This window comes from Mirounga leonina, unplaced genomic scaffold, assembly GCF_011800145.1.
Source record: "Mirounga leonina isolate KUSES-001 unplaced genomic scaffold, KU_Mleo_1.0 Mir_376, whole genome shotgun sequence".
In the NCBI taxonomy this organism is placed as follows: domain Eukaryota; kingdom Metazoa; phylum Chordata; class Mammalia; order Carnivora; family Phocidae; genus Mirounga; species Mirounga leonina.
Window position 1 is genome coordinate 9,237,815 of NW_023270718.1, and position 17,673 is coordinate 9,255,487.

General features: G+C 54.6%; 2 protein-coding genes across 2 annotated transcripts in view; one reads left to right on the forward strand and one right to left on the reverse strand.

Moving 5' to 3' along the window:
• Window positions 1-4,729, forward strand: part of ZNF865 (zinc finger protein 865) — a 10,486-nt gene extending 5,757 nt beyond the window's left edge. The window contains exon 2 of the mRNA XM_034986469.1: window positions 9-4,729. Within this exon, the coding sequence (XP_034842360.1) occupies window positions 9-2,271 (2,263 nt within the window). The 3' untranslated portion in view covers window positions 2,272-4,729. The remainder of the gene's footprint in view (window positions 1-8) is intronic.
• Window positions 4,730-4,808: 79 nt separating this feature from the next.
• ZNF784 (zinc finger protein 784) lies at window positions 4,809-8,655 on the reverse strand. The gene is made up of 2 exons (XM_034986373.1): window positions 8,562-8,655; window positions 4,809-6,718 (listed from the first exon to the last, which is right to left on the reverse strand). Exons 1-2 carry the CDS (start codon window positions 8,637-8,639, stop codon window positions 5,834-5,836), a joined length of 963 nt encoding a protein of 320 aa, XP_034842264.1. The 5' UTR covers window positions 8,640-8,655; the 3' UTR covers window positions 4,809-5,833.
• Window positions 8,656-17,673: the final 9,018 nt, after the last annotated feature.

Below are 17,673 nucleotides of genomic sequence, written 5' to 3' on the forward strand. Positions count from 1 at the left end.
CCCCCCGCGTCCTCCGGCCCCCCCGCCCCGCCCGCCGCCGCCGCCGGCGCGGCCTCCGTGGCCGCCACCGTCGCGGAAGGCAGCGGTGCCCCCGCCGGCGTGGGCGTCCCCCCTCCCGCGGCGGGGGGCGGCGAGGGCCCGTTTGCCTGCCCGCTCTGCTGGAAGGTCTTCAAGAAGCCCAGCCACCTGCACCAGCACCAGATCATCCACACCGGCGAGAAGCCCTTCTCCTGCTCCGTGTGCAGCAAGAGCTTCAACCGCAGGGAGAGCCTCAAGCGGCACGTGAAGACGCACTCGGCGGACCTCCTGCGCCTGCCGTGCGGCGTCTGCGGGAAGGCCTTCCGCGACGCCGCCTACCTGCTCAAGCACCAGGCGGCGCACGCGGGCGCGGGCGCGGCGGGGCCTCGGCCCGTGTACCCCTGCGACCTGTGTGGCAAGTCCTACTCCGCACCCCAGAGCCTGCTCCGGCACAAGGCCGCGCACGCCCCACCCGCCGCCCCCGACGCGCCCAAGGACGCAGGGGCCTCCGTCCCGCAGCCCCCGGCCGCCTTCCCTGCGGGCCCCTACCTCCTGCCGCCTGACCCTCCGGCCACGGATAGCGAGAAGGCCGCGGCCGCCGCGGCGGCAGTGGTCTACGGCGCCGTGCCCGTCCCGCTGCTGGGGGCCCACCCGCTGCTGCTTGGCGGGGCCGGGACCAGCGGGGCCGGGGCCTCCAGCGCCAGCGTCCCTGGAAAGACGTTCTGCTGTGGCATCTGCGGGCGGGGCTTCGGGCGGCGCGAGACTCTGAAGCGCCACGAGCGCATCCACACCGGCGAGAAGCCCCACCAGTGTCCCGTGTGCGGGAAGCGCTTCCGGGAGTCCTTCCACCTGAGCAAGCACCACGTGGTGCACACCCGCGAGCGGCCCTACAAGTGTGAGCTCTGCGGCAAAGTCTTCGGCTACCCACAGAGCCTCACCCGCCACCGCCAGGTGCACCGGCTCCAGCTGCCCTGCGCCCTGGCCGGGGCTGCCGGCCTCCCGGCCACCCAGGGCGCGCCAGGGGCCTGCGGGCCGGGCGCCTCGGCCACTGCTGCGGGGGCCGCGGATGCACTGAGCTACGCCTGCTCGGACTGCGGCGAGCACTTCCCCGATCTCTTCCACGTGATGAGCCACAAGGAGGCTCACATGGCGGAGAAGCCCTACGGCTGTGATGCGTGCGGCAAGACCTTCGGCTTCATCGAGAATCTCATGTGGCACAAGCTAGTCCACCAGGCGGCCCCTGAGCGCCTGCTCCCGCCCGCACCCGGCGGCCCCCAGACCCAGGATGGCTCCAGCAGCGCCGACGCGGCCGGTGTGCTGGACAACGGGCTGGCGGGAGAGGTGGGGGCGGCGGTGGCAGCGCTGGCAGGCGTGTCCGGGGGTGATGACGCCAGCGGGACGGCGGTGGCTGGGGGCGGCGGGGGTGCCAGTTCAGGTCCTGAGCGTTTCAGCTGTGCCACGTGTGGCCAGAGCTTCAAGCATTTCCTGGGCCTGGTGACTCACAAGTACGTGCACCTGGTGCGGCGGACCCTAGGCTGTGGCCTCTGTGGCCAGAGCTTCGCTGGGGCCTACGACCTGCTCCTGCACCGCCGCAGCCACCGGCAGAAGCGGGGCTTCCGCTGCCCCGTGTGCGGCAAGCGCTTCTGGGAGGCAGCGCTGCTCATGCGCCACCAGCGCTGCCACACCGAGCAGCGGCCCTACCGGTGCGGTGTGTGCGGGCGAGGCTTCCTGCGCTCCTGGTACCTGCGGCAGCACCGCGTGGTGCACACGGGCGAGCGCGCCTTCAAGTGCGGCGTGTGCGCCAAGCGCTTCGCGCAGTCCTCCAGCCTGGCGGAGCACCGGCGGCTGCACGCCGTGGCCCGGCCCCAGCGCTGCGGCGCCTGCGGCAAGACCTTCCGCTACCGCTCCAACCTGCTGGAGCACCAGCGGCTGCACCTGGGCGAGCGCGCCTACCGCTGCGAGCACTGCGGGAAGGGCTTCTTCTACCTGAGCTCCGTGCTGCGCCACCAGCGCGCGCACGAGCCGCCGCGGCCCGAGCTCCGCTGCCCGGCCTGCCTCAAGGCCTTCAAGGACCCCGGCTACTTCCGTAAGCACCTGGCGGCGCACCAGGGCGGCCGGCCCTTCCGCTGCTCCTCCTGCGGCGAGGGCTTCGCCAACACCTACGGCCTCAAGAAGCACCGCCTGGCTCATAAAGCCGAGGGTCTCGGGGGTCCCGGGCCGGGGGCGGGCACCTTGGCGGGAAAGGACGCCTGACCGGGAGGGGCGTCCCCTTGCGCGCTCACCCGTCCCCAGTTGCTGATCAGACTCTTACCCCTCCTCGCTGTTGCCCCCGCCATCCTTCAGGACTCCACACAGACTAGTCTCCTTTAAGGCCCATGCCCTACAGACTCAAGACTGGATCACTCCCATCCCGGACCTCTCTGGTCCTCGTCTCATCCTGCCAGCCACTGAACTTGATGCTCCGTCCAGCCCCGTTTTGTAACCTTCATCAGCGCCCCCACCCCCCACCCCCGCAGCATTCTGTCCCCCAGTGAGCTTTTGTGGAGGATGTGGGTCTGAACTGCCCCTCCCCGTTCCTTTGGGATCTGGCTGGGAAGTGGAGTATAAGCGGAGTTGGGAGGGCACAAGGGGACTGGGTGCTCTTTTGGATTGTGGGGTGGGGGCGGGGTGGCAGACGCGGCTTGTACAGAGCGGAGAATAATAAATCTTACCACAGGGCCGCTGGAGTCCTTTCTTGCATCCCAGGGAGAGGGGATTAAGTGCTGACAAAGAGAAAGTTGAGAACTTTTGTTTCCCAGGGATTTGGATTCCCCAGCACCCTCTGCCTCGTCCTCATGTTTTCTGCTTTGCCTCATTCAACTGGTAATTGCTGAGGATTTACCATATCCAAGTTGTAGTCTGCACCTTGAGCAAAGGGAGATGAACAAGACAGGTAAGTTTCTGTTCTCGGAAACTGACAGTGTACCGGGACTCCTTCCCCCTCAAAGATGTTTTCAGCTTTTGTCTGCTTGGCGGGCATTTCCTGAAGCCCCCTGTCTGCCGGGTCCTTCACTGGACGCTGTGGAAACACGAATTGGACATGCTCCTTGCCCTCGAGTAAGGTGGAAGAGATCCCCCGTTAAGCCATTGCCGTGTCCCAGCGTTGTACGGACCCGTGTTTCTTACAGCCTCACCCATCACGCCTGTCCCTCCGGGATAATTTGGAGGAGCTTCAAAAGCCCTGCCAACAGCCCTCATTTCCATTGTTGCAACAGCGAGCCATGTGCCCTTCCAACGTGCGTTCGGTTCTCCCATCTGTCAGAAGAGGAGGCTGAGGTCCTGGGAGAAGAAAGAAGCTCCAAGGACACCTAGCAAGTCCGTGGTAGAACCGGGACTGCAGGCCCAGGGTGCCTCCCTCAGTACTGAAACTTGAAGACCAAGCTGGTTCAGGGACACTGCTTGGGCAGGTCCAGTTGGACCCACACGAGGGCAGCAACCTAGCGTGGCCAACGTATGCCCGTGCTGAAGATCCAGCATAAGACATACCGGTGCCAGTGCCCCGGGGGCACCACCATGAAAGTAGGTGGAATGATCGCTGGGGGCTGAGAGCATGGAGGAGTCACCTTATCAGACTGGGGGCTGGCCAAGCTTCCCGGAGGAGAAAGTGATGCCCGAACAATAACAAAAGCCACAGAGGCTTGCCAGGTAATGTGAGCAAAGAATTCTAGGTGGAGGGTTTAGTGTGTCTAACTAGACCCAGCTATTCCAGAGAATCTTAAAAGATGAGTATGGCGGGAGAGGTTGGGGTATGGGAGGCTGCATCCTGAAGGGCTTTGGATTCCAAATAGTGAAGCTTAGACGATGTTGTAGGCTAGAGGCTGGCAGCTGGCAGCTGCTGGGCACAAGCCGCTGACACCCTTTGTTTAGCTCATGCATTAAAAAAAAAAATACAGTTTGACTTAGTTGCCAACATTCGAAAATCAGAAGGTTTTGCACAATGAACTAATGCAACTTCTGAAAAATTTGCAAGATTTAGCAACCCAGCCTGCCCTCCCCCAGAGCTGGGTAACCTCCGCCCTCTTCAAACAGAGCACACTCTCCGATCTGCCACCAACTCCTGCCCGGCCTCGAAGCTCAGCACTGAGCGCAAGTGTCAGCTGCCATGTGTCACTGGTGCTGTGCTTTCCCCTTGCATCCAGCCACCCCGCTCCTATAGGCGTTTATGCTTGTGATCCTGTCTCAAAGCCACAAGGAGCAGTGGGTCCATGAGGCTGTAGTATGGAGACTGGAGACGGTGCTGCTGGGTAGGTGTCCAACTGTGGGGCCACTGTTGGCTTGGCCCACAAGAGTAGTGGTGAAGAAGAGTGTTCAGATTTCAAAGATACTTAGCTGGCTCAACAGCAGGAAAGGGATGAGGATAGGGATTAGATGAGTGCACGAGGGGTGAAGGCTTCAGGAACCCACCCAGTTTCTAGCTTGGATGCTCATGCCACAGGCATTTCTTGGGAGGAAACGGAATGAGTTCTGCTGGTGCTCTGACCTAGGGGGTATCTCGTGGGAGGTGTTGGGTGAACAGGAAGGTGTGCAAGTCTAGGGCTCTCCCTCCTTGATAGGTGTACTGATCACAGGAGTCCCTTCCTTTTGCCAAACTTCCCTGACATCCACGCCACAGCTGAAACACGTATCACGGAATAGAGATCTAAAAATGAGGAAACGGTTTTGGAGAGAGAGATGCTGCAATTCACTGCTCATGGCAAGACCACTGTGTGGGCCCTCTGCCCCCACCCCCAAACACAAGACTGACATAGATAAACCCTTCAGAAAGTCCTTTAATAGGAGAACTGGAGGTTCCCCCCTCCAGCTCCCTGGTCCTCCTCACGCCCCCACCAGAGTGACTCAGTTCTTCCCACACCCACTGTACACAGGCCAGCCCACCATGCTGCCATCTCCCAGCCCTTCCTTGGGGTAGCCTTGGGTCAGGCATTAAGCTGTTTGCTTCACATTGGGAGTGGAGGAAATCAGAGAAACCTGAGACTACTTTGTAGCCCTGGGGGCCATGGGCTCTGAACCTAAAGCCTTATGAGAGGGATATTAGGTGGCTGTTTGCTGTCCGGATTTTTTTGTTGCTTCGGAGTCGGTGGGTTAAGGAGGGACCACCATGGGAGCGGGAGCAGCTCTTGGAGTCAAGATCTTTATGGTCAGGCTTACATCCTTGAGGCTTGAGAGCTCTTGGCTAGGATGTGGGGACCCTCTGGCTTCAAGGTGATGGGATCCCAGAGTCTCTATGGAGGACCTGGTGGGCGTCTTCTGCCTGAGGGTGGGTAGGCATCCCAGGTTCAGTGCAATCCAGTGAGGTAGGAAAAGATTCCATCCTGGCCCACCCTAGGCCCCAAGATAGTCCACGGTTCTGCAGATGAAGGGCTAGCCCAGAGACACCAGGGCAGCCCCTGGTTCTGTCCCTTCCATTCAACCCTGGCTCCCCCTCTGTAGTGCCCAGGCTCTGCTGGGACAAGCTGTGTCTTGCACGAGGACAGCCCAACGAGCAGGCAGACTGGGCAGTGGAATCCAGCCCATGTTCCTCACATTTAACCGAGCATCCACAGGGTGGTGTCTGTGCCTTTCTGAGTCTCATGGAGGTGCTGTATGGGTTTGTGGGTGTCCCAAAACTGGCTCTGTGTTCTCCCGCACTAGCTGCTCGTGGCCATCTCTGTTAGCTCTTGTCACCTCTCCCCCAATCTCCCCTCTCCTGCCTCCTTTTCCCACCCACCCCCTCCCCTGCGATCGGCCTCCTACTCCCTGGCCCGTGTTAGTGCTCCCACGGCCCTGCTCTCCCAGCCTACTGGTCGACCTCCACCTTCACCTTGGCCACCTCCCCTTGCCCTTCTTCCAGACTGCTTCCCGGCCCACACCCACTCCCTGGCCCCTCGGGCCCTGACGCCAGCTGGCTGCCAGAGTCCCCCGGCCCTGGCCCGTGGAAGTGGGTGCGCTGGTGCTTGCGGAAGTTAGAGGAGTTGTTGAAAGTGCGATCGCACAGGGCGCAGCGGAAGGGGCGCTCGCCGGTGTGGATGCGCGCGTGGCCGCTCAGCACCGAGGACTGCGTGAAGCCCTTGCCGCAGACGCCGCAGTGGTAGGGCCGCTCGCCCGTGTGCACCCGCTCGTGGTCGCGCATGTCCGAGGAGCGGCGGAACGGCTTGGCGCAGAACCTGCAGGCGAAAGGCTTCCCCGCCGCCGCGCCCGCCGCCGCCGCCGCCAGCACCACCTCCGACCTCTCCTGCGGCGCCCCGGGCCTCCGATCCCGAGCCGCGGCCGCCTCCGGGGGCCCCTGAGAGGGCCCTGGCTCCACCCCGTGTCGGTGCTGGTGCCGCAGCAGGGACGCCAGGGCCCTGAAGGCCCGGGGGCAGAGGGGGCAGCGGTAGGGCCGCTCCCCCGTGTGCAGGCTGTAGTGCGCGCGGAGGCTGGCGGGGCCCGGACAGCTGTGGCCACACACGTGACACCGGCTGGGGTCCCCGCCCTGCCCGCCGCCCTCCGCCGCCGCCAGGTGGCCATGTTCGTGGAATAGCAGCTCAGAGACCAGCCGGAAGGCAGCTGGGCACAAGGCACAGTGGAGGGAACCTGGCTCCGGCGGCTCGGGCACCAGCGTGGTGTCTGTCACCCTCACCACCTGGATCTCGATGAGGTCACTCGGGGGTGCGGCGGGGCGGCCGTCATCTGGCACCAGGACCTGGGGGGGGGCGGGGCGGGGAGAAAAAACCAGGAGCCTGTGGACCCTTCCTCAGGGCCTCCCCAGCACGCCCCCACTTATTAAAACACCCATCTCGGGGCACCTGAGTGGCTCAGTCGTTAAGCGTCTGCCTTCGGCTCAGGTCATGATCCCAGGGTCCTGGGATCGAGCCCCGCATCGGGCTCCCTGCTCGGCGGGAAGCCTGCTTCTCCCTCTCCCACTCCCCCTGCTTGTGTTCCCTCTCTCACTGTCTCTCTCTCTGTCAAATAAATGAATAAAACCTTAAAATATAAATAAATAAATAAACAAACAAACAAACAAATAGGGGCGCCTGGGTGGCTCAGTTGGTTGGGCATGACCTTTGGCTCAGGTCATGATCCCAGGGTCCTGGGATGGAGCCCTGCATCAGGCTCCCTGCTCCTCGGGAAGCCTGTTTCTCCCTCTCCCACTCCCCCTGCTTGTGTTCTCTCTCTCGCTGTGTCTCTCTCTGTCAGATAAATAAATAAAATCTTGGGGCGCCTGGGTGGCTCAGTCGTTAAGCGTCTGCCTTTGGCTCAGGTCATGATCCCAGGATCCTGGGATCGAGCCCCGCCCCACTCCCCACCGCTTGTGTTCCCTCTCTCGCTGTGTCTCTCTCTGTCAAATAAATAAATAAATAAATTCTTTAAAAACAAAAACCAAAAAACCAAAAAACACCCATCTCCCTTGTAGCATACTGGGCCCTTCAGTTTCCAGATCCTGCTCTCCATCCTCCAGGATTCTGCAGTATCCCTATCAAGACTTCCACTCCTGTCCCAACCGCATCACGGATCCGGCCACTTCTCCTCTACCCCAGTTAAAAGCCAATTATTTCTTGGCCTGACAACTGAAAAGGCCTCCTGAGCAGAACCCCTGTTTCTAGGTCTGCTACCTCCCCAAAGCAGCCTGAATGGCCTTTTGAAAATGGAAATGAGATAGTCTTTTTCCCACTCAAAACCCTCCCATGGCTTCAACTGCATTTAAAATCCAAAGCCGTCATCATAATACCCATCATGATCTGGCTCCGGCTGGTCTCCGACCCCAGTGTAAATATAAGCTGGCACACAGCTGACTTCTCTCATCTAAATTTAGCTCCCCCTTCACCCCCACTCTATCAGCTCACTCTTTATTTCCCTTATAGCATGTAGCACAATAAATATCCTTTATTGTCTCTCTCCTCTAGACTGTGAGCTCGAAGAGAATACAATCCTCATCTGGTTCGTTCACCTCTCTATATACTGAGCCTAAGTAGGAGCTCAGGAAATGTTTGTTGTTACTCTCCAGTCCTGAGTGGGGAAAGCTCCTAAGTCACCTGGAGCAGTCATTCCTGCCCCCAAAATCCTCCCTTAGGCATTCGAGACACGGCACTCGGACTCTTGCGGAATCATTACCCCACTCCAACGTGGGTGCCCCGACCATAACTACCCGCATTTGTCTTTCAGGGTCACCTTCCCAACCTTCCACCCAAGTCCAATAGCCCCAGAATTTCTGAGACCCCGCCCCTCGGAAGATCCCGCCCCTCGGAAGATCCCGCCCCGTAGTTACACAAACTCAATCTCTGAGACCTCTCCCTGGACTCATCCCCCTCCCAGATGTTCCACCCAACCCCCTCCTCTGGCCCCGCCCCGCCAGGGCCCCGCCCCCACTCTCATTGGCTCCTCCTTAGGCCACGCCCCTCGCGCACCCCGAGAAGCACCGCCTCCAGACCCGGAGCCCTAAATACCTCCCCCGCCCAGCCTTCATAGGCCCCGCCCCGGCCCCGCCCCCTGCCCTGAGACCTCCTCCCGCCTCGAGTCCCCGGCCGCGGCCACTTCCCCGCCCGCACCAGGTCCGGCGTCTCCGGGGATCGCGGCTCCGGGGCCGCTGAGCTCGGACTCGGGGGCTCCGGGCGCGCGGCGGCCATCTTGTGCCCAGGCCCCGCCCCCAGGCCCGTGGTCCCTGTGGGAGGGGGCGGGGCTCGGACCGTCGTCAGAGGCGCCGCGCAGGCGCACACTGGCGGGCAGGGGGCGTGGCTCTGCGAAGGCCGCGCCCCGCCCACCCGGGGGGAGTGCCGCGTCCCTTCTGACCACCTGTCAGCGACCCCGAGGCCTGGGAGTTTGCAAACACCCACAGGTCGGTGCGACGTCTGGAAACGCACATGGGCGACCGTGGAGAAGTCGCCACACCGCTCTGGGCCACGTACACATAGTCTTCTCTATAAAACTGGGGAGGTGTTGTGAAAACTCGGTGAGAAAAGAGGTATGGGACACCTTTGAACACCCTTAGGTTTTCTGGGGACGCCATGGTAGGTGATGCTTAAACTACCATCGTCCCTAAATGAGCTGTTTCTCCCCCTTCTGGGGGACACGGTAACATTGCACTTTCCTTTGAATTTGGTCGTGGCCCCCGTGGGTTTCCTTGGCCAGTGGACCGTCAGAGCAGGTGCACCACCTTCAGCTCGCGGCGAGAGCCTGCGGGCCCTTCGCCAGGATCCCCCCTGCCCATCCGTGCTTGGCATCGGCTGGTTGCCATCAGCCCGAGTTCCAGAGCGTCTACAGTGAACAGAGCCTGGTGCTGGACCTCCTGAGATGCAGCGTTTATGTAGCGTACACAAAAGCGTTTTATTTTGTTAAGCCGCTGAGCCATTGTGGTGGTTCCTACCACAGGCGTAAGCTGTTCCATCTTAACTGATACGCATACGGAGCCTTTTATTTGCATTTATTTTATTACAGAGTATATAAATGAGTATTCAGTAATATAAACTGCCCATACTCAGCAATAACCTTAAAATACACAACGTTACAGATACAATCTAAGTTGTGCACCCCTCCCCCATTCTCCCACCCTCCCCTGAGGTTAGATTTTGTGTTTTCTGTTTATCATTCCCAGGCATGTCTTCCTTATTTTCCTACACATACGAAATATGATATTGTTCTGTGTGCTTTAAATTTTTTCTAATAAGGGGCGCCTGGGTGGCTCAATCATTTAAGTGTCTGCCTTCGGTTCAGGTCATGATCCAGGGTCTTGGGATCAAGCCCTGCGTTGTTCTCCCTGCTCAACGGGGAGTTGGCTTCTCCCTCTCCCTCTTCCCTTCCCCCCTGCTCATGCTCTCTCTCTCAAGTAAATAAATAAAATCTTTAAAAAAATAATTTTTTTTTCTAATAAATTAGGAGTGCCTGGTTGGCTCAGTCGGAAGACCGTGTAACATCTGATCTCGGGATTGTGAGTTCAAGCCCCGCATTGGGTGTAGAGATGATGATGATGATGATGATGATTATTATTATTATTATTATTATTATTATTTTAAGATTTTATTTATTTGACAGAGAGAGACACAGCGAGAGAGGGAACACAAGCAGGGGAGTGGGAGAGGGAGAAGCAGGCTTCCCCCTGAGCAGGGAGCCCGATGCGGGGCTCGATCCCAGGACCCCTGGGACCATGACCTGAGCCGAAGGCAGACGCTTAACGACTGAGCCACCCAGGTGCCCCGGGTGTAGAGATTATTAAAAAATAAATCAACCTAAAAAATTTTCTAATAAATGATACAATTTCAGTCTAATGTTCTCTAACTTTTTTCTCCTCCCCTTTTTACATTTGTATACATCAATACATGTAGTCTAGTTACTGCTGATGTCAATGCTGGTGTGATATCCCACTGATGATAATGTCCCATTACATGTTTTCATTCTCCTATTGTTGGACATTGGGTTGGTTCCAAATTTTTATTATTACAAACAATACTGCCATGAGTATTCTTGCTCATGTCTCCTTGAACCCCAAAGAGAGCTTTTTCTATATTATATCACTGGAAGTTGAATTGCTGGATCAAAGTTTATTAACATCTTCAACTCCCATCTTTATTATTCAGTTGCTTTTCTAGTAACTCCACCACTTACTACCTGGGGGCTCTTGGGTAAATTATTTTTAAAAATATTTATTTATTGGGCGCCTGGGTGGCTCAGATGGTTAAGCGTCTGCCTTCGGCTCAGGTCATGATCCCAGGGTCCTGGGATCGAGTCCCGCATCGGGCTCCCTGCTAGGCGGGGAGCCTGCTTCTCCCTCTGCCTCTGCGTCTGTCTCTCTCTCTCTCTGACTCTCATGAATAAATAAAAACACTAAAAATATATATATATATATATTTATTTATTTATTTATTTATTTTAGAGAGTAGGGGGAGGGGCAGAGGGAGAAGGAGAGAGAGAAACTTTAGCAGACTCCACGTTCAGCACTGAGTCTGATGCAGGGCTCGATGACACGACCCTGAGATCATGACCTGAGCCAAAATTCAGAGTTGGATGCTCAACAGACTGAGCCACCCACACGCCCCTCTTGAGTAAATTATTTAACCACTCAGCGTCTCCAGTGCTTTCATGGGCCCTGGCATTTCTGCCTTCGGGGGCCCCTTCATTTCAAAAAATATATTTAAAATTATATTTTATGACTGTGTTGGTATAAAGATGAACATAAGCTAGGCTGGATTACATTCTTTTTTCTTCTGGTTTCAAAATTAAAATATTTTTCGTGGGCTCCTAAAAGTGTCATGAGCCCTAGGCACTGTATGTACCTGCTGTGTGTAATGAGAAAGGTAGCCCTCTGTTTTCTCATTTGTAAAGCAAAAATAATAGTACTTATTTAATACGGTTAAGGATTCGGTGCTATGATGATTAAATGAGCCATTATCTGTAAAGTGTAATGTAGGAACTATATATTAGCTATAATTATTACTGACTTACACTTCCACCAGCAATGAATGGGAGCTCCTGTTGCTTAAAGTCTTTATTAATATTTGATAGTCAGATTTAATCTTTGCCAATCTGATGGGTGTGACATGGTTTTTCATTGAGATTCCTTCTATTAAATGAGATAATTCATGATACTGCATCTAGCACAGAGCTCATCCTCTGTTCTCCTTTCTTGTGGGCTGGGTCTGTTTCATCTCTGCATCCTCGGAAGGCCTCAGTAAATGTTTGGTGAGTGAACGAACAAATTAATGAATGGATGAGTAGCTAAATTAATGGAGATATAGAAGAATTTGGGTATCAGAGCTAGAGACAACTATTTGTGGAGGAGACCATAGTTCAGTGGAGTGACCATAAACTTTCAAGCCAGACAAAACTGGGTTCAGAGCCATCTATCCACTTGCTATGCAACTTTGGGCAAGATGTGCCTTCTCAGTATCCAGCTGTCATGCACAAAGTGGGCAGCACCATGCTGCTTGGGTGGGATTGTATTGAGAGCACCACAGATGGAAAATGCTACAGGTCTAGTGCAATTCCTGGAACTAACTGATGCTCAGTAGCTGTGGGTTCCTTGCCTTTCCCCCTGTTTGCCTGAGTCCTTCATGGCCTGGTACTACATTAATTGCATGTAGTACTCTATTGCATGATCTGATGCTAGAAGTCTGGTGCGTGGAGCCACTATAAAATGGCAGAAAGAGTCCCGGGCTTGGAATCAGAAGATGTGGGGTCTACTCTTGCTTCCTTCTGTCCCTCCTGTGAGCACATCACTTCTCCTTGCTGGGCTGGATCCCCTGCTTTTTAAATGAATTGGCTGTTAGGGTTACCATATGACCCAGAAATTCCACTCCTAGGGATGTATCCAAAGAAATGAAAATATTTGTTCACACAAAAATTTGTAAACAAATGCTTATAGCACCACTATTCATAATAGCCAAAGGTGGAAACAACCCAAATGTCCATCAATTCATGACTGAGTAAAAAAAAAAAAAAAAAGTAATATATATATTACGTGGATATATATGGATATATATTATCCATAAGATAGATTATTATTTTTTATTCCACAAAAAGGAATGAAGTGCTGATACATGCTACAACATGAATGAATCTTGAAAACATTATGCTCAGTGAGAGAAGCCAGACACAAAACCCCACATATTTTATTATTCCATTCATACAAGCTATCCAGAACAGGGAAATTTACAGAGACAGAAAGTAGAGGGACTCCTGGGTGGCTCATTCGGTTAAGCATCATCTTTCGGCTCAGGTTATGATCCCAGGGTCCTGGGATTTAGTCCCACATCGGGCTCCTTGCTCAGCAGGGAGCCTGCTTCTCCCTCTGCCTGCCGCTCCCCCTGCTTGTGCTCTCTCTCTCCCTGACAAATAAATAAATAAAGTCTTAAAAAAAAAAAAAAAGAGAAAGTAGATTTGTGGTTCCTTAAGGGCCAGAGGATGGGTGGAATGGGGTTGAGGGAATAGGGGAGTGATAGCTAGAGAGTACAAGATTTATTTTTGAAGTGATTAAAATGTTCTAAAATTGTGCTGATGGCTGCACATATCTGCAAATATACTAAAAACCATTGAATCATCAGTTAAATGGGTAAATTATATGGTATGTGAGTTATATCTCAATGAAGCTGCTAAAAAAAAAAGAATTAGCTGAACATGATCTTTTAGGATCAAACTGTAGATGACATTTAAACATAAGCCTGTAAGGTAGGTATATGGATGTTCACTATGCAATTCTTCCATCTTTTCTCTATGGTTGTAAATTTCCATAATATAACATGGAGTTGAGGGAGCCTCTAGATAATATTTATTGTTTTTTATTTATTTAAGTAATCTCTACACCCAGTGTGGGGCTTGAACTCATGACCTTGAGATCAAGAGTTGCATGGTCTTCCCACTGAGCCAGGCAGGTGCCCCTTGAGCCTGTGGATGATTTTTAAAATCTGATTTTTAGGGGCACCTGTGTGGCTCAGTCAGTTAAGCATCTGCCTTTGGCTCAGGTCATAATCCCAGGGTTCTGGGATCGGGCCCCGCATTGGGCTCCTTGCTCAGTGGGGGGCTTGCTTCTCCCTCTCCGTCTGCCCTGCTTGTGCTCTCTCTCAGATAAATAAAATCCTAATAAATAAATAAATAAATAAAGGTAGAGACCATGGTTATTATTATTTTTTTAAGATTTTGTTTATTTATTTACTAGAACGAGAGAGAGAGACAGCGAGAGAGGGAACACCAGCAGGGGGAGGGTCAGAGGGAGAAGCAGACCCCCCGCCGAGCAGGGAGCCCGATGTGGGGCTCGATCCCAGGACCCTGGGATCATGACCTGAGCCGAAGGCAGACGCTTAACCGACTGAGCCACCCAGGCGCCCCAGAGACCATGGTTATTATCATTTCCCCCTGCATCTCCAGCACCCACACCAGTGTCTGGGATGTGACAGGTATTCAGTAAACATGTATTACATTAATGAGTCAATACCTAAGTATGTGAATGAATAAGTAGCTGGTAATTATGGTTGCCTGGAGTCCTAAGCCAATAGGAATCCTCAAAGAATAGATCATCCTCACACCTTCCTGTTGCAGGGTCTGCAAACGAAAATAACACCGACAATAATAACTAGTGTTTGCTGAGAGCTCATTGAGTGTGAGAGCAGGGGGCAGATCCAGGTTTTGTGGGGTGCGACTTACACAACAAGGAACACAAAGTCTGAAACACGAAATAAGGTATGCACGTGCACATTTATTATGAGAAAACAAATTCCCACCAATTACAAAACCTAACAGGTGACAATGACCACGCCACCCCCACCCTTACAAGTGGATGTAGTACTTTTAGGAGTTTCCTGCCTGACTCAGCTCCAACACACTCTCCCCCCTATATTATTTGATTGACAGGAGCCGACTGCGAGGGCCCTGCAGGGACCTGCGACCTCGCCTATTTGAAGAGGAAAAAGAAAACCCACTGAGCTTCTGCAAACTGGGCGTCAGGGGGGCAGTGGCCCCACATCCCCGAGTCCTGGCCGAGCTCCCTCCTACTTCTCGGCCTCGTTTTCCCCGGTCTGTGTCCCGGCGGGGAATTTCCCAATTTCCTGGTCTGTGTCCAGCGCTGTGGAAACAACAATGAAACACGAGGCAGGAACCTCCTCCGGTCACCGCGATCTTTCTGGGATCCCGGTTCCTCGGGGGCGGGGCCGAGCGGAAAGCGGACCCTTCCGCTCCCGGCCTCGCGTTTCCGGCCGGAGCCTTTTCCAGGAGGGCCTGCACGGCGCACCGTCTTTCCAGGGTCTCTCCCTGGAGGTCGCGGTCCCTGCTTCCCCGCGCTCTCCCGGTGGGCGCCACTTCCGCCCAGCCGGACCAGAGAGGCCGCCCCAGCTCGGCTCGGAGCGGCGCGAGAGGCCGAAGGCCGGGGTTGAGTTACTCCGAGAAAGAGCCGACACCGTGTGAGCGGCGGGGGTGGGGGTGGGAACCATAGAGAGGGTGGCGGCGGATAGAGCAGCCAGGCTGGGAGGGAAACGAGAGGAAGCGGGTGTGTACAGGGCGGCAGGGGAGACCATAGAGAGGCCGGCGGAGGCTGGAAGGGCCGTGGTGGGCGGGGCGAAGGCAGGGGGTGTAGGGAAGGGGCTCGGCCTCCGAAGGCGCCGTAAAGCTGCGACCCGACGGACTCTCGGCTGCAGGGGTGTTGGTGCTTTATCGGTGCCCGCGTGCCCTTGAGCAGTGAACTCCCTCTCTGAGCCTCAGTCTTCTTCCCTGCAAAACGGGAATGGTTTGTTGTGTGTTACCTCGCGGGGTGACTGAATAAAAGCAGGTGTGAAGGCGCCGAGCGGAATAATGCCTTTGCACGGACCCCGGACCGCGCGCGGGCTGCTGCTGGTGGTGGTATTCTCCGGGGTGAATTCCCCTCTGCAGCGCTGAGATTCTCCAGGGCATTGCAGTCTGCCCATGGAGCACGAACAGCGAGAACTTAGGGTTCCCTGTGCATCGCTCTTGCCATCTCGATGTGCACCACCGCTTGCTCGGACCTCATTCTTTCTCATGCTTGCATTTCAGCACCAGGCCCCTCCTCGTCCCTCGGCTTCCACCAGCCCGCCACCACAGGCCTTTCAGAAGCTTTCCTCCAGAAAGCATGCTCTGACTCCTGCCGACCTCCAGGTTCCCCCCAGGCTTCTCGCTTGCTGACCTCAGGCCACTAGTTTCAGAGGAGTCCCAAAGCCCTCACATGGTAGAGTCCCTGCCTAGCTCAAAATCCTCCCAAGATGATGCAGTTTATAGTCCAAGTGCCTGGGGCTAGGACCTGTTGATGTCTCCAGCCAGTGACCCTGCCTGCGGGCTTTATGCGTTGTCACTCTGAAGGACAAGTAGTTTTCCAGGCTTGTTCAGTCCTGGCTGAGTAATAGTGCATGGAATGGATACACCACATAGGATTCATCCACTTCTCAAACACCGGTGGACATCGGGTTTCTCTCCACGTTTTCACTCTTTTTTTTTTTTTTTTTTAAGATTTTATTTATTTATTTGAGAGAGAGAATGAGAGACAGAGAGCACGAGAGGGAGGAGGGTCAGCGGGAGAAGCAGACTCCCCGCCGAGCAGGGAGCCCGATGCGGGACTGGATCCAGGGACTCCAGGATCATGACCTGAGCCGAAGGCAGTTGCTCAACCAACTGAGCCACCCAGGCGCCCCTCCACGTTTTCACTCTTACGAATAATGCTGCTCTGAACATTCATGCCTAAGGTTTTGTATCAACGTGTGTGTTCAGTTTTGTTGAGTATCTACCTGCAAATGGAATTGCTGGGTCACATGGTAAATTTTCATCTGTAACGTTTTGAGGAGACACACCATTTTTTTATTCCCACCAGCAATGTCTGAGGGTTCCAGTTTTCCCTGCATCCTTGTCAAGCCCTGGTGTGTCTTTGGGTTCACCCAACGGCCTTTTCCTTCAGGTCCTGCAGCACCTCCCACTTGGACTTGAACTACGCATGACCTCTGGAAGCACCCACCTCATCCATCCAGCTTCTTTTTCTTGCCCTTTGTACCACAGCTGCTTCCTAGATTCTTGGTAAGTGCGTTAAGTTGGGGGATGTAGATGGGGCAGTGTCTGACCATATTCACTATCAGAGACTCAGGTGCTAGGATGAAGACTGTGTGTATGTGCCTGATTTGCTGTTTGCACAGACTGAATGGTACGGCTCCCCCCTCCCCACATTCATATGTTGGAACCTAATCCCCAATGTGTTGGTATTAGGAGACAGGGCCTTTGGGAATTGATTAGGCCATGAGGGCGGAGGCTTCATGAATGGGTTTAGTGCTCTTATAAGAGACTCCAGAGACCTCCTCGCCCCTTCCATGTGAGGAGAGAAGGTGCTGTCTGTGAATTTGGACACTGAATCTGCCGGCATCTTGACCATAGCCTTCCCAGCCTCCCAAACTGTGAGAAGTACATTTCTCCCACCCGGATCTGGTGTTCTATGATGGCAGTCCAGTGGACTGGGAATGCTGTGTAACGTGAGCACGTTGTGCGGCTTTTCCAGACCTTGGTTTCTTCAGCCTGCCAAGCCTCCTCCCTGGCCATCGAGAGAGATCCCTCCACTTAAAAATGGGCCAGATGTTTCAGAACAGAAGCTATTAAAGTGGCCAGTGAACACAGGCAGATGTGATCAGCATCACTGGGCATCAGGAAGGTATGAAATGAGATACACTTCCCACCCGCCAGGCTGAGAGTAAAGACTTTCAGGATCAAGTGTTGGGGAGGGTGTGAAGCGGCTGGAACCTACGTATACTGCTGACGGTATGCAAATTGCTGCAGCCACTTAGAAGACCATTAATACACACTAAGGCTAAGCGGACACGTACTCCAGGTCCCAGCACTTGCATTCCCAGATGCACACTCATAAGAAGTGTGTCCTTATATCCACCAAATGACATGTACGAGAATACTTCTAGTAGCCTTGTTCGTAATAGACCAAAACGCAAAACAAATGTCCGTCAGCAGTTAGAAAGAAAAGAGAAGGAAATTGTGGGATAGCCATACAACGGAACCTACACAGCAATGGGAAAAAACAAACAAACAAATGAACTGTTGAAAACAACAGCATGGCTGACATACGTTGAGTGAAAGAAGTCAGGCGTGAAAAAGTACTTAAAAAAATATAACTATGTTTTTATGAGGTTTAAAAGCAAGCCAAAGTAGTCTTTGGAGTTGAAATCAGAAAACGTGGTTACC